At 54.9% G+C, this 16,203-nt stretch overlaps 2 protein-coding genes and 1 long non-coding RNA gene across 4 annotated transcripts; 2 read left to right on the forward strand and 1 right to left on the reverse strand.

The window, feature by feature from the left end:
* Window positions 1-1,669: 1,669 nt before the first annotated feature.
* Window positions 1,670-6,138, forward strand: TMEM91 (transmembrane protein 91). 2 transcript variants are annotated; one of them, XM_082709398.1, is made up of 4 exons: window positions 1,670-1,855; window positions 2,782-3,020; window positions 5,197-5,346; window positions 5,824-6,138. In XM_082709398.1, the coding sequence occupies exons 1-4, from the start codon at window positions 1,843-1,845 to the stop codon at window positions 5,980-5,982; spliced, it is 561 nt and encodes a 186-aa protein (XP_082565524.1). In that variant the 5' UTR covers window positions 1,670-1,842; the 3' UTR covers window positions 5,983-6,138. The 2 variants fall into 2 exon arrangements, with proteins under 2 accessions (XP_082565524.1, XP_082565525.1); XM_082709399.1 differs by having other exon boundaries at window positions 6,012-6,138.
* Window positions 6,139-7,825: 1,687 nt separating this feature from the next.
* EXOSC5 (exosome component 5) lies at window positions 7,826-16,200 on the reverse strand. The gene is given in 7 exon segments (XM_082709387.1): window positions 7,826-8,008; window positions 8,704-8,793; window positions 9,899-10,039; window positions 11,234-11,355; window positions 11,837-11,950; window positions 15,854-16,025; window positions 16,027-16,200. Coding segments are annotated over 7 exon segments (891 nt in total). The 5' UTR covers window positions 16,186-16,200; the 3' UTR covers window positions 7,826-7,915.
* Window positions 11,569-14,033, forward strand: LOC309852567. Its single transcript, XR_014305244.1, has 3 exons — window positions 11,569-11,689; window positions 12,311-12,405; window positions 13,932-14,033. It is a non-coding gene; the product is annotated as an uncharacterized lncRNA (long non-coding RNA).
* Window positions 16,201-16,203: the final 3 nt, after the last annotated feature.

Below are 16,203 nucleotides of genomic sequence, written 5' to 3' on the forward strand. Positions count from 1 at the left end.
GGAGTGGAATTTCTGGGCCGTAGGATATGCCAAGTGATAGTAGAAAGTGCTCCAAGATTTGGTGGAAAACAGGCTGGTGGGAATTCACGCTCCCCCGCCCTCATTTCCTACGAATATGTATTGAAGGGCGACTTTGTGCCAGACACTGTTCTAGGCCCTGAGGCACAGCAGCGAACAAAGGCGATCAGATCAAATCCCAGCCCTCCTGAAGCTGATACTGATGGGGGAGAGGATTCACACTACCAGCGACAGAAATATGGAATATGTTTCATAGTGATAAGCTGTATGAAAAAAAGAACCAGAGCCAAGTTAAGGAGCTAGTGACAGGTTATCTCTCCCAGATAAAGCAACCTGGCTCCAGGTCCCTCTCATCTGCCCTCCGGTGGGTCTCCTCGCCTGTCGTCTGCCAGAAACCCTGGCTGAGCCAAGTGCACTTGCAGACACCATCTGTTCTCCCCAGGAGTGGGGCCCGTGCCAACTCCAGCGTCTGGACTCTTGGCACAGAGCCCTGGAGCCCTGGAGCCCTGGAGCAAGGGAACCCTGGCCAGCCCCACATCAGGAGGGGAATCCTCCAGTTTGGCTGACTGGGATGGGTGAGATGGAGGGCTTCTGGGAGGGAGAAGCCTGTGCAAGCCTGGTGGGCTCCCTGAGGGAGAGGGTGAGGAAGGTCCCTATTCAGACTGATGGAGCCAGCAGTGAATAATGATATTCACAAACATCATCACATATATTTCAGCCGCCTGCCTTGCCAGGCTTTAGGGAATGTGGAACATTGGTTATTGCTCTGTGTATGTGATCACATCTACATCCAAGAGGAAGGGAGCGTGGCGCCCATTTGACAGATGAAAGAGGGTTCAGAGAGGTGATGCCATTATCCAGAGGTAGGGCCTGTGTGGGTCCCAACACTGACTGATGACCAGGGCTCGTACCACCTGTACCCAGCACATCACCCTATCCCCGGTCCACTCCCTCCTGGCCTCCGAAGCTCCCACCCTGCCTTCTGCCCCCGCCCCTCCCCCACTCCTGCCTCCTCCCCTTCCCTCGGGCCAGCAACGAATGCAGCCCCGGGGTGCAATCTGCCGGTCTTAGCACCAGTCGTTTACCTCGGGCAAGCGAGCACACGCCGCTGAACCTCACTGTATCTGTGAAACAGAGACAGAAAGAGAGCTGCCGAGAAGAATCAATGCGATGGTGACTTTAGAGCGTCTCAGGCAGCGGCCAGGGTCGGGGCTTAGTCCGCGCTTAGTGAACCCGGCAAGTTCCCGGCCTCTCTGCGCCTGTTCCCCAGCTGCGAGCCACACAGGACAGTGCATGACGGGGCCTCTTCGGCAGTGCTGAGGAATCGTGTGCGTGCCCATGCACAGCGCTCAGACCACTGCACCCAGTTAGCCGCGGTTGCTGTTATTAGTATTGGGCAAGCAGAGTGGCGGGTGTGGAGGCGGGGCCGAGCCAGGAAGGCCCTGGAGAATCGGGGACGCCCCCTCCTCCGCCCCGCTGCTCTTGGGCCTGGGCTGGGGTGGGGGGACGGTCAGGGTCCGCAGTCCTCGGAGCCCCAAGCTGGCTCCCGCACACTTGGGGTAGCAGGGTTTCAGCGCTGGGCACTGACGTCGGCCTTCAAGGCCCCCACCCGGGCCGCGGCGGAGGGCGGAGCCGGGAGCCCGCCGCCCCGCCCCCATCCCCGCCCCCGCGCGCTGCGGGCCTGGGGCGTGGAGAGGGGAGCTCAGCGGAAAACGCAGACCCCGCGCCCCCAGGCCCGGGGTCCCGGGGAGCGGAGTTCCGTGTCACCTGCGGGCCGCAGGGTCGGGGCGGGTGTCGGTGCAGGGTCCCAGGAAGTCCCGACATATGGCCGTGGGCGGTGAGTAAGGGGCACAGGTGGGCGGCACGGCCCCTCCACTGGCTCCTAGTATTGGGGATGGGGAGGCAAACCCTTGGTGAGGAGATCGGCTCCAGCCAGGTTTGGAATGAGGCTTGGGAGGCCCTACGGGAAGGGGGGGATCGTGGGGTGGCAACATTCCTTGTGTCTGAGCATGTGTGAGTGTGGTGGGTTGGGACTGTTATGGGGGAATGGTGCAGAGGTGGGTTCTGGTAAAGCAGGAGGCGTAGGGGAGCAGGTGGGGGTGCAGGCAGTTGTGTACCCGGGGTGCATCTGGGTGGGGTAGGGGAGGGATGCGTAGACCGGGTGTATGGGGCAGGTATGCAAGGAAAGTAAGTGATGGGAACAAGGGAGAGTGGAGTGCATGCATGGGAAGCCTGTTCTTATGTGTGCAAATAGGGGATCTGATGCTAGGAGGATTCGGGGTGTGCAAGGAGTCATTCAGAATGAGTGTGTAATAAGGTTGGGGGCTCCAGAGGGAGCTGATGTTGTTCAAGGCAAGTTTGCAAGGAGCCCTTTGGGAAATGAGTGCCTGGAGGTGGGGTTTGGGCTTGCCTGGTTGAGTATGTGCAGCCGTGGACGTGGGTATTCAGGGTGCAGACTTGACACAGGGTATGTGTAATTCATGGGGCAAGTAAGTGTGCAAGGTGTGGTTTGGAATAAGTGTGCTACAGGTATGTGGTTTTGCCTCAGGAGACAGAATCCCAGAATTGAATGTCTAGACCCCGCAAATTCTCTTCACAGCTTGGCCCTCTTTTATTCTGTGGGCCTCAGTTTTAGTCTCTGGCAAACGAGTCTGAGGGTCAGTGAACTAACTAGCATCTTCCAGCAATCTCTCTAGAGTCAGGAGTCAGGGGAAAGATGGTGAGACTTTTAGAACACGTCTTTTTTCTTTCCTCTACCTCCAGGAAACCCGTCTGGGAGCCTCTCCCCAGCCATGGACAGCCCCAGTCTTCGAGAGCTCCAACAGCCTCTGCTGGCGGGTGTGGGCTGTGTGTCCCCCATCCAGAAGCCTGGGGAACCTCAGATGGGGCCTCCCTTTCGAGAGACAGCCTTTGCGGAGTCACTGGGGGGTTGGCACTTCCTACCGTCACCTCTTCCTTCTGTGAGCGCTGGTCTTGGGGAGCTGGGAACCCCTGACCTGGAGGTAGGAGCAGCAGGCCTTAGTGGGATCTGGGGGAAGGGGCTGGAGGTGAGTGAACGGGGCTCTGGTGAACCCCAGGTAGGTTGGAGGCTGGGGTATCTACCTTCGGCCTGGAGTCTCACTTCCCAACTGTGTGGGGACTTCCTAGATGTCCAGTGGTGGTTTTGCCTGTTCTGTGCCTCTCCTGGTTTCTTCACTCTTTTCTCTCCAGATTTGTCACTCATCTTTCTTCCCACACCTTTGGCTTCCTGTCTTCCCTCTGATTTCTGGCTCCTCTGTTCTCTGTCTTTCCACCTCTCTCTGTGTTGCTCCTGCTTTTTTTTTCTTCCAAATTATTGTGTTAACTTTGATAATTTCTTATTCCTTGTATACACTGTGAAGTTTGTCATAATTATGTATTTATTTTTAAAAAAGATTCTGAGTAATCTCTACACCCAGCGTGGGGCTCAAACTCACGGCCCCGAGATCACGAGTTGCACGCTCCATGGACTGAGGCAGCCAGACTCCCCCCACTCGTCTTTTATTTCTTACACGTGGTTTTCCGGTTACTATTCCTGCACAAAAAATCACCCCAAAACTCAGTTGCTTAAAACAGCAACAATCATTATGGCTCATGGTTTCCATGGGGCAGGAATATGGGAGGGCCTGGTTTGGGCGGTTCTGCCTCAGGGTCTTTCATGAGGCTGCGGTCAGCCGGTGGCTGGAGCTGGAACAGTCTGGGGGCTGAAGGAGCTGGGGCCTGGGTAGGTGTCTATATCTTAATTTAGTCTTGGGGCTTCTGCCTGAGGCTCCCCTCATGGGCTGGTTTGGGCCTCCTCACAACATGGCAGATGCAGCATGGTCCACATCCTTCTGTCCCTCCAGCCTCCAGCACGAGTGCTTTGGCGAGGCAGAAACTGCCTCACCTTTTCTGACTTCTGCTCGGAAGTCATGTGGCATTACTTCCACCACATTCTACCAATTATGAGTGAGTCAGCCTGCCCAGACTCAGGGAGAGGGGACACAGACCTCACCCCTTGGTGGCAAGAGTATATCAGTCACACTGTGAGAGGAGCATGTGGGATGAGAGATGGTTGTGGCCATTTTTGGAAACACCGTCTGCCATAGCGAGACATTTAGGGTCACCTTGACATCGTTCTGTGTCTGATAATTCCATTCTTTGTAGATTTGGAGGGAGGGCCTTATTATTTCTGGTCTTTTAGGGTTTCTTGTGTGCCTGGTTATTTTTGGACTGTATGCTGGTCATCACAGTTGAAAAGCTATTTTTAGGAAAAATTGTTGTGAGGCCTAGACTGAAGGTACGTACCTTTCTCTGAGAGGAGTTGGTTTGCTTGCCAGCTGCCTGTGGGCACTACCAGTAGTTAGAGATCACTTTTCATCTTGTTCACGGTTGGGTTGAGAGGTTATTTTTCTGGGATTGGCAGTTGGCTTCAGGGCAAAAGAGGCCTTTTCTGTTTGTTTGACCTCTCTGCTAACTTGGATTTTAATTGCAGTTTGGGCCCTGTAAGAATTGCTTAAAATCCTATGAGCTATTTAATGCAAGATTTAAATTTTTTTTTTTAAAATCTAGAATTAGTTTTGAGCTGGTAGGTTTTTCCTAGAAACGTAGACACCCAGAGCCATCTCTCTTGGACTCCAACTTTTTGCCAGTTCCTGTCCCTGTTGGTGTCTGCCTCCACTCTTTTTTTTTTTTTTTTAAGATTTTATTCATTTATTTGACAGAGAGAAAGATCACAAGTAGGCAGAGAGGCAGGCAGAGAGAGGAGGGGAAGCAGGCCCTCTGCCAAGCAGAGAGCCCGATGCGGAATTTGATCCCAGAACCCTGAGATCATGACCTGAGGTGAAGGCAGAGGCTCAACCCACTGAGCCACCCAGGCATCCCATCTCCCTCCACTCGTAACTCTGAAATTGTACTACCATGATGGGACCTGTGGAGTCTTTGAAATTGAACACAAAACTCTGGGTGAGGGTGGGGGTTCTTCTCTGGAGAGAGGATATACAGCTTCCCCTCAAGGGGATCCAGGCTGTAAAAGTTAAGAGCCTATCTTCTGGAATGTTTTCTTCTTTTTTGGTGCTTCTGGGGAGGCCCTGGTATTGGTCTTTGGGGGTAATGGGGAGCAGAGTGGTGGGACAGGGAAGGTGGGTGGAGAAGCCCACTCAGGCCCTTTCCCACCCACAGGACCCATCATCCAGCGACAGCGACTCGGACTGGGACAGGGGCAGCCTTCTCTCCCCGCTCCTACCCCACGACCACCTCGGGCTGGCTGTCTTCTCCATGCTCTGCTGTTTCTGGCCTGTGGGCATTGCAGCCTTCTGCCTGGCCCAGAAGGTCAGTCTGTGGGTAGGGCTGGATCTAAGGGGAAAGGGTATTCAGAACAAAACAGAAGTGCTATGCGTTGGTGGGGGGCAAAAGTGGAGAGAAGGACCTGCATAGAAACATGGAAAGGTAAAACTGGTGTTTCAGAGTGGAAGCCCAGAGTGGTGGTTAGGAACTTGGGCTCAAATTCCTAGGCCTGACACACTCCGTTAATACTTTTGGGCAAGCCACTTAACCTCCCTGGGCCTCATTTTCCTTACCTGTAAAACGGGAATAATTCCTACCTCTGGGTCATCGTGAGGTTCAGATGAGCTCAAATGGTGGCACTGAGAGAGAGTTCTATTTTTATTAGCCACTTGGGCACCCCTGTGCGTGGCCCACAGTGGCTGCTGTTTTTGGAATCTCTGAATGAGCTGGTGGGGGCGGGTCCAGGGCAAGGGTCTGGGGCTGCAGGGATGCCTGAGTCACCGCTGCCCAACGCCTCCACAGACCAACAAGGCTTGGGCCAAGGGTGACGTCCAGGGGGCAGGGGCTGCCTCCCGCCGAGCCTTCCTGCTGGGGGTCCTCGCCGTCGGGTTGGGCGTGTGCACATATGCAGCTGCCTTGGTGACCCTGGCCGCCTACCTGGCCTCCCGAGAGCCGCCCTAGTTGCCCCTGCGGCCCCCACTGTGAATCAGGGGCCGGGATCCGGGAGCGCCGCTGGCAACGTGGAGAATCCGGGTGGATGAGGCGGCAGCAGCGGCAGAACCCTCCTTCCTGGCCACCGCAGCGTGAGATTAAACACCAGACGCTCTCAAAGCCAAACCTCTGTGTGTGTGTATTGGGGGGGGGCGGGGAGGAGGGAGCTCGGGGAGACCAGGAAGGGACACGCGACCAGTGACAACAGGATATCCCCAGCGAACTTGGAGCTGGAAAAGGGTGAATCCATGGGGCAGAGGGTTCCCAAATTGCAGAATGTTCTCCTTGCACTGTGGCCTGTGGAGAATTACCCCAGGTTCCAAGAGTTTACTTCTCCTTAGCTCTGCAACCTTGGCCCAAGTGACTTCTCTTTGAGCCTGTTTTCCCTTCTCCAAAATGGTCCACCCCTGGGGAGGATCAGATGGGTGACACCTGTGAAGGGCAGTATCCCTCTGAACTCTTCCCACAGCTGGCGGCAGAAACCGGACTTGGGCTCAGATGAAATGAGCAGTCTGGTCTCTCCATCTCTTGCCCGCTTTTCCTGTTGGCCTCATTCTGTGCAGGCTTCTGGGGGAGAAAGATGGCCCCAGGAGAATCAGACGGTTGGCCGGAGACCAGAAAGGCTGGAGCTTATAGGTATTGGGGTGCTAGCCCCCGACAGACAGACCCTGAGAGCTCCCCAGAGGCACAGGAGTGCTCACAGAGCGGGCCTGAGAGATGACCAAGTAATGGCGTGACAGACAGGCGGCTTAGCTGTTTAATGCCACTCTGGTGGATCTTAACTAGAAGAAAACACTTTCTCATCGGGTGTTCTCCTGAGTCTCACGGAGCAGTTTCGAGCTAAAGACTCTTCTCCTTCTTGGTTACTGGGGACGAAAATGACACAGGCTCCAAGGGGCAATTGTGGGAACTGTATGAACTAGTTCAAGCATGTGAAGCACGCAGCAGAGGGCCCGCCAGACATATAATTTTCACCGTAAACCCCCAAATGTCAGTGCCACACAAAATCTGGCGACCACGTGGCCCAGCTATAGGACAGTTACTCCTCAGGCGATGTGCTCATGTGTTTGGCTCCTTTCCGCTAAATACAAGGGTGGGGGAACCCAGTGGTCAAAGGGCAACTAACCCCCGCCCCCATATTTCCATACACCCTGGAAGGTGCTACCATCCACTGAGAAGAAATGGGCCTCAGCCACTTCTGGTTACAAGTGGGGAACCGCAGTCAGGATCATGCTGGTGTCTCCCCAGACTCCAGGGTTGAGGCTACCCTGCCCCATTATGGACTAGCTGGTGACATTGAGCAGCTCACTGGCTGCTGAGCTGGTTTCTTCAGGTTAGGACAGGGATGCCAAGACCCACAAGGCCTCACCACTGTGCCTGTTCTGTCCCTGACCCATCTCGCTGCTCCAGCCACCATCACGGGAGCCCCAGGGGAGCCCTGCTAGTGTTGCACGTCCTGTAGGACTTCCCTTAGATGCACCCCCACCTCACCCCACCCCACCCCCGGCAGATGTCCTCCCCAAACCCCTCCTCCCTGCTTTTTGCCTCCTTCTTAGCGTTCACCACCACCGGACCAACACGGATTTTCTTTCCCCTTCACCCTACTGCTCCTTGAACCTGGGACCTGGGGGGGGGGCGTCATTCACCCCGGAGTCTTGCACCCAGCAAGACTGCACACAGCAGGTGCCCCACAGGTATCTGTTGGGACTGCCAGGTGGGGAAGGGAGGAGTTCCCAGGTCAGAAATGCTTTCCTGGGGGGCCAGGGTGGGTCTGTGCCCCAAGGCCCACAAGCTTATCCAGGCATACAGGGACTGAGAGGCGAGGCCGGCTGCTGGTTTATTTTCCACGGAGGTAGTGGGTGGTGGCAGCGGTGGCGGGAAGGGTGCCCTGCCCTGGCTTGTCTCAGCTCTTGGAGTAACGCCTCTGCAGCGATTCCCGGTAGAAGCGGAAGACGTGTTGCGAGGCAGCCTGGGCCGCAGCCAGGCACTGCTGGAGCTGGAGGAGGGGAGAGAGCTGGTGGTACTGGGGCCTCCCTGCTCCCGCACCACCCGCCTCCACCAACCCCACAGCCTGCCCTGACCCTGGCTGTTTCCCAAAGCCCCCAGACCTCCTGCTTCCCCTGCAGTGAGGCAAGTGGCCAGGGGATTGTTTCCAAGGCCTGCCTTTCTTCCCCACTTGGTGGGCTCTTTCTGAGGCAGAACTGAGAAAAAGGGGAGGACTTCAAGGGTCGAATTCTGGTAGCTCTGGGAGCGTGGACAGGTGGGATCAGGCAACTTGACCCCTGCGAGAGGCCTCAGCCTGGCCCAGCTCCAGCTGGAGATACAGAATTTTTGAGCCACCAGCCCTGTGATGCCAGATCATCTTGGAAGCTGTGGAATCTGGGACGCACCACATATTCCTAGGCTCACGGGAGAAACAGGTCAAAGTGGTCTGGGGGAGCAGAGCACTGGGATTCTGGGAGCGCCCAGCTGAGCAGGAGATGCCTCACCTCCCAATCTCAACCTGAGCGCTCTCCTGCTCTGCTCTCGCGACTGAGGCTTCCCTTTCAAATTCCCACAAGGGTTTCTGTGCCTACAACATTTGAAAACGCCTTCTACACACAGAAGGGATATAAGGAAGGGGCTCTCCTTCCACCTCCCAGGGCCCCGACAAGACCGCACAACCAGGAGGGATCTGGTCACCCCCAGTACCTCAGCATCGGAGTAGAGCCCCTTGGTGGTGGACATAAGCAGCTTCCGTTCCACGCTGTCGAGCGCCAAGGTCAGGACGGCCCGGGCCTCCTAGGGATGAGGGGTAGGATGCCTAGACTCTTGCATGGGGCAGTCTCAGCGGGTCCCAAGGAGGGGACCTGCCCCTCCCCCAGCCTGCAGTCTCTAGGGTATCAGATGTAGGTGTTTCGTCTGTGCATCACCTGCTTCCTGGGGCAGTGCCCTTAGGCCTTCCTTCAGTGGAACTGCTTCCCACCCCCGGATGTCACCTGCATGTTTCCAACAGGGGCTTCCAACGGGGGACAGCTGCACAGCCAGTCACCAGCGGGTACTTCTTGGCTCCCCGCTCCCCTTCCCACCTCTGTCCTATCAGGGCTGAAAGCTGGAAGACTGTTTCCCACACTCCCTGCTCTCCTGGTTAGGTGTCCCCGATAATCTGGGGGAGAGGCCGAGGAAGGGAGGGCTGCATCCCGTTCTCAGTCTTGACAGAAACAGGGGTTATGGCAGTTCCCGCCATGGAGGGGAGGGGAGGAGGTTGTCTCCAGACTTCCACTGCCAGGGCCAAGCCAGGACGCCTTGTGAGTGCCCAGACCCAACTGTTGACAGCATCTCCCAACAGCGCAGAGGGCGAGGGCCCTATGGGCCGCTAGCCTCTGAGTATGGCCCTCTTTCCTGTTTGCCCCTTTGGCTCTTCCAACAAGATTCTGACCCATTTCCTGCAGGAAATTGTCTGAAATACTTCAGGCATGTTCAGCTTTCCTGATGGGACTCACCCATCACAGTACAGGGTCAGTATCTGGGAAGAGCCAGAGCCCTGGGTGCTGTGAACTTGAGCTTGCGAGGAAAGCATGGAGTTCTAGGGGCTGGTCCCAGCCTCAGGCAAGATGCTGGCTAGCGAATGGAACTGAACAGAACCAAAACGCATAAGACTGCAGAGAATGAAAAGCCAGATGAGGAAATCCTTATGGTGTTTGAGACCCTGGCTCCAGCCGGACCTCTGTTATATTCCTTTTCCACTTAAGTGGTTCTGAGCTGGGGTTCTAGCATCTGTGCTGATGAACAGACCAGGGCTTGCCAACCGGGACTGACATGATAGGAGCCAAGTGCTTCAGGGAAGTGAGGCCGAGAGGAGGAGTGTCTGCTCACAGCCATTAACTGCCCCAGCCTTCAGACCTACCTTCTCTTGTTTGGCCGTGGGATCCAGCACAAGGGTCCCGTCCGCGTTCAAAGCGCAGGTGACGCCACAGAAGAGGGCCCGCATGGGCACCCCCGCATCCACCAATGCCATGCAGGCGGCGTTCAAGCAACAGGCCAGCAGCTGGATGCCACAGGGCAGGGTTAAGAAGCATTCCCTCGATGGGGGTGGCCTGCAGAACACCCTATCAGTGCTTGTGGCTGAGTCCATTGACTGATCACAGGGAGGCAGCAGGGCACAGTGCTTCTAAGGGGTTTTGGGACCAAGTAGCCTTGGGCTCCTGACCTGCTCTTGGCACCTCTCAGCTGTGTGAGCTTGAGCAAGTGACTTACTCTCTCTGAGCCTCAACCAGGGGTCCTAATGATACTCAACAGATTTGTCCTAAAGCACATGCCAAGCACCATTAGGATACTGAGGGCAGGAGGGGAGGAACCTCCCACAATCACATGGGGAGGTAGTGGAAGGGCCAGGCCTGAAGCCTGGGGACCTGGAGGTAGCTGCCACCAGGTGACAGAGAAAGGAGCAGTCATCTTTAGTGGAGAGGAGTGGCTGTAGCGTGGCAGGGGCAAGCCAGGGCCAGGAGCCAGCCAGCCAGTCCTGCCTCAGTTTCCTCTAGTCTCTGTCCCCAGCCCCATGACAGGGGCTAAGGGTCCAGCTTCAGGGTCAGTCAGTCCCAGCTCTGCCACTGTCCTTCTATTACTTCCCTTCTGGGAAGCCCCTCTAGAAATGCCCAATTCTGGTCCTTGGCCCCAACCTCTCACCAAACCACAGGGATCTTTCTAGGCCAGGCTGCTGACCTAACTACTCTGCCTGTTCAGGACGGCCCTAGCATCGCCCCAGGTCAGAGTGGAGGCCATTGGCACAGGCTCGGCAGGCAGTCAGGCCTGGGCTGCAGTTCTGCCAATGCTGCCTTCCAGCTGTGTGACCCTGGGCAAGCAACGTTTCCTCTCAGGGCCTGCTTCCTCACCTCCAACATGGGAGCACAAGAACACCTATCTGCCAGGAGCCTTTGGGCTCTGGGAGCAGATGGCTTGGGCTCAAAGGAATTGACCTAGCTGTGCCTTAGTTTCCCCATTTGGAACATGGGGATTATAGTGGCACCTGTTTGTTGTGCTGTGTGGATTTAAGTGAGTTAATATAAGTCAGGCACTCAGAGCAGTGCGCAACACGGGGTAAGCGCTCAAGTTGTGTCTGCTGTTCTTCAACAAGTGGGTGACTGTCAAGTGCTTTGAGACCTTATGGGTAACAGAGTGAGGGAGGCCATCAATGAGCTTCTGAAGGACTTCCTGGAGGCGGCAGCCCTGGGGGAAAGGATACAGAGCCAGCATCGCTGACAACCTGCAGCACCACAGTGATGGAGGTGCGGGGGTGCAGTGTTCCCAAGACCACGGCTTCACACGTGTTCCTGATCAGCCGCTCCCGGCTCTTCTCGGCGACGCCTGGGGAAATCAGGGGTGGGGCGGGGCTGTCAGCCTCTTCCCTTCCACCTGGCTCACCTTCCTCCATGTGCCCCCCCCAAGCCCTCTGGAAAGGGCCTGCCTGTGTCCGCCGGGGTTGGTGCAGGACCCTGCATGGATGACAGAGGATCCCCAGTGGGAAGGGGGCAGGGCTTGACTGATACCCACTTCATCCCTTCCCCCTCTGGCATCCAGCAAGGGAGCCTCTTGGGGGAGGAAAACTCCAGAGTTCCCGTGTCCCCCTGCTGCTGCCCACTTCCGTCCCTGTGAACCCAGCCCCAGGAGTGAGGGGGCGAGTAACCTGGTGGAACAACAGGTTAGTGGAAAGGAGGGGAGACGGAGCCAGGAGAGAGGAGGAAGGACAGACAAAGGTTGGGGGGAGACACCAAGATCTGGGTTTGGGAGAGAGGACACCGGGGACAGTGGCGAGGAAGAAGCTAGAGATCCTGCTGGGCCTGATTACCAGGCAGCCCGATCTTCGGTCTCAGGATCACCTCCAAGGTGGCCTTGTTGAAGATCTCTTTGCTGACCTTCACTTCAGCTGGTCCGTACACGCCCGCCAGGACCGATGTATCCCCTGGGGAAACAGCAGAGGAGGCCTCAGGCACATCGTGCTTTCCTTGAGGGGTCCCAGTGAAGTGCCAAGCCCCTGTCATTCCCAGTCCAGTCCACCACTTGCTGGCAGTGATTCTCTGAGCATTTGCTGTGCTTCCTTACGTGAAGTGAGGATGATAATGGTGCCTCCCTCACGGCATCGTGAGGATTAGGTGAGGTAATCCACGTAAGCCACTGTGGACATTGGCATATGCCCAGCGCATGACCTACTTTAGCTATTGCTGACTTGATCAGGAAGTTATTCCCATGAGCTAACCTTCTTCCCCCTTACTGCACTGGTCTCAACTCCTTCCAAAGCTTCCTCCAACCTGTCTTCCCTCAGGCTCACATCCCCCAGTTCTGCAGCAGTCGGGACCTCTGAGAAAGTGAGACATAACCTGGGAGTGGTCCTGAGTGTCATGAACAGCAGCCAGGGAGGTAAGACCTGGGAGTAAAGGCCTAACTTCTGGGACGCCTGGGGGGCCCAGTTGGCCTTCGGCTCAGGCCATGGTCTCAGAGTCCTGGGATCAAGTCCCGCATTGGGCTCCCTGCTCATCGGGGAGTCTGCTTCTCCCCCTCCCTCTGCCTAGTGCTCCCCCTGCTTGTGCTCTTTCTCTCTCTCTCTGTGTCAAATAAATAAAATCTCAAAAAAAAAAAAAAAAAAAAAAAAAAGCAGCCTGGCTTCTAGTCCTGTCTGCCTCCTGCTGGCCCTGTAAACTTGGCTGATGGTGCTCACTTCTCCAGGCCTCCATTTTGCCATCTGCAAAATGAAGAGGCTGGACTACACCCATGGCTTCCAAACCTTTCTCGCCGTAAGTCCCAAGATAAAAATACATTTCATGGGCACCACTCCAAACTCATGCAAACATCTGTATGTGTAAACAGAACAAAGGCCTCACTAAACAACTCTTACCGTTGCTGCTGACACATTCTGACGCTTTCTACTTTATTCGACGTAATTTACTTTTTACTTAATTACTTTAAAAAATTTTCTTTAAATGATCTCCACACCCCACATGAGGCTCGAATTCACCACCCTGGAATAAAGTCGCACGCACCTCGGACTGACAGAGCCAGCCTGGCGCCCTACTCTATTCCATTAAAAAAGAAAAGAGTATAGAACACAGCAGTGGTTCTCAACTCGGGCTGCACACTGGAATCACAGGGGAGAGTGAGAAGATCCTGACACCCAGCCCTTCCCCCAGGGATCCTAACTCAACTGTTGGGGTGGGGCACGGGCACTGGGAGCATCCAAGCTCCACGGGTCATTCCAGCGTGCAGCTGGGCCCACAGTCTGCAGTGGGCAACACAGAGTGGGAGCACAGGCTTCTAAACACAGAACATGGAATCCCCACAGTGGTTACAAATGCCTGGGGCAGGTGGGGGGGGGTGGCGGGGAGACACGTGATGACAGCCTTGGCAGGTGCAAGGTGCATTCTGGGACTCTACCTATTTAACAACCCGTGGAGGACATAAGTGGGTGGGACACACTCTCCACAGTCTGCACGGGTCCTGGGGGTTTGGGAGTTTTAGAGTACGGGAGGGGCTACCCTCCTCAATAATTCTGATGTGGAAGAAACTCCAGGCATGTGAATCGAGCAGCAGAGCTAAGTCTCAGGGAGGACCTGGGAAAGTCCCCAGCATCAGGGCACGTTTCCTGGGTTGGGGAGGAGGAGGAGGGTGCAGGGCTTCTCTTTAGCTCCTGGGGAATCTGCCCTCAGAGAGGAACTTAACCACACAGAACGAGATCCACTTGGTGGTCTTTGTTCTTGTTACTCTGGAGGACCTGCCTGTGGCCCCCATGAACCTAGGCAGACCCTCCCTGTCATGTTCTCACGGACGTGGCTCCTGCAATTCTCTCTTCTCTGGACCCACATCCATCTTCAACTCATCCCCCATGTACAGCAAAGCTCCTAAAGACACATCTCTAACTTGCTTTTTCTTCTCCACCCCCACTGGAGCAGCTCTTGACAGCGTCAGGGATGACATACGTCCAGACCATCCAGCCACAGCTCTGGAGGACAGATGCAGCTGGTGGGCCCTTACAACACTTCTCCAGGCCCCAGGTCAGTGGCCTCTCTTGGTTTTCCTACCTTCCTGACCTCTCCTCTCTCTTCTCCTAGCTTCTCACAGGTTAGAGGACCAAGGTCGAGTCCTGTGACTTCTCTTTTCCTTCTACGCTCATTTTCTTGTTTTCATCAAGTGATTTCATCCAATGAAATACCATCTACAGTCGGAAAATTCCAAATTGTATGTCCAGATGGGGTCTCTCTTCTGAATTGCAGACTTGTAGGTCCTACTGCCCTTTCCATATGGTCGCTGTGATGTCTACCAAGCCCTGCAAACTTACTGTTCCAAAATAAACTCCTCAGAGTCTCTCAGTACAGCTGACTGGGAAAAAACACCTTGGTGTTATCCCTCTCCTTCCCACATGCCAACACTGAACCATCTGCAGATTTTTATCAGTTTTACTTTCTTTTCTTTTTTTTTTTTTAAGGTTTTATTTATTTATTTGACAGAGATCACAAGTAGGCAGAGAAGCAGGCAGAGAGAGAGGAGGAAGCAGGCTCCCTGCTGCGCAGAAAGCCTGATGCAGGGCCAAAGGCAGAGGCTTTAACCCACTGAGCCACCAAGGCACCCCATATCAGTTTTACTTTCAATATCCACCCCTAATCTCACCACTGCTTCTACTCTGGTCTGAGCTACCACCATCTCCCCTTTTTTCTCCTACCTCTGTAGTCAACACCGCAGCCAGAGAGAGTCTTTTAAAATATATTTAGATCATGCCACCACTCTGAGCAAAACTTGGGAGCAGTGGCTCATAGCTCATTCACCAGGCCTCAAATGACATGCCATCCCCATTGGTTCTCCCCAGCCTCCTCATCACTCCAGCCACACTGTCTCCAGACTATCCCTCAAACACACCAGGAGGGTCCTTCCTTCAGGGCCTTTGTCCTCGCTGTTCTCCATCCTTGGTATGTTTTTTCCTCCTGGAATTTTCAGGTTGCTCCCTTACCTTTACCATCTCATCAAGGCTTTTCCTGACCATCCTGCTGATGGTCAACCCTCTCTGGCAGGTCCTATTTCCCTTCCCTACTATATTTTTCTCCATAGCGATTTCCTATATATTTTACTTAGTTATCTTTGGTCTGTCTCCCTGACCAAAACATAAAATGTTAGGTCAGGAATTAAAAAAAAAATATATATATATATATATATATTTATCAATGTATTCCCAGTGCCCAGAACAGTACTTAGCACAAATACATGTGTGTTCAATGTAGAAACGAATGAAAACAGGTTTTGTATCTGGGTAGAAGATAATACCCCTAGTGAGGAAACTGAAGCATTTATGGGGGCAAGCATTAGGCCTATCTCCAGAGGAATACTTACCTGGGTCAGGGAGTTGAGTCTAATTTGAGATGTATATGGCTAGGGGAAGGGGATATTTACCCAGCAGGTAAGACCTGCCCCAAACTCCATATGAGAGGCTCATAGGGAGAGATGTGTATCACAGTCAATGTGATATTTACCCCACTGGTCGGGAGGAAGGGGGACATCACTTTCAATTCTGAAAGTATTTACTTGGGGAGAAGACATCCTACCGTCCAGAGAATAATGAGGCCGGTAGTGGTGATCTGCCCCTCTTCCAACCAAGTATTTGCGAGGGTGGGGATATCGACTGTCTCTCCTGTAGTCGGGAGGAAGAGAGAACATTATTCTGGCATATCCGGTAGTATCTCCCTGGGTAAAAGAAACTGTACCAGTCTAGGAGGGACATTTATCAGCTGGTGGCATTCCTTTCCATGATGCACTGTGACCTTTTAGAACAAATACAACGTGGCGAACCTGGCCCGGGCACTATTTACCTAGGTTAAGTTCTTACCTTGCAGGAAAGAGGCAGAGCCATCAGGCCGAGACAGAAGGTTCTGTTCACAAGCAAAATGCCGGAGGCTGCAGCTCGGGCCCCGTGGGCCGGACTCTGTCGCGGACTCGGTGCGGATCTTGCCGTCAGCCTGCATCGCCCCCTCCACCGCCCCAGAGCCCACGTGCAGCCGGGGACTCCCGCTTCCGCCCTAAAGCGCGCCTTTGCGTACAGGCTGTGTATCCACTGCGCACGCGCCGCTCCGGTTGCCAGGACCCGCGCGCGCACGTGGCTCCGCGTTTACTAACAATCTGGCTCCTCCCACTCCCGCCCCGCAAGTCCAGGAATGCCATTGGAGAGTAAAGAAGAGG

This window comes from Mustela nivalis (genome assembly GCF_964662115.1).
Source record: "Mustela nivalis genome assembly, chromosome: 18".
Taxonomy (NCBI): domain Eukaryota; kingdom Metazoa; phylum Chordata; class Mammalia; order Carnivora; family Mustelidae; genus Mustela; species Mustela nivalis.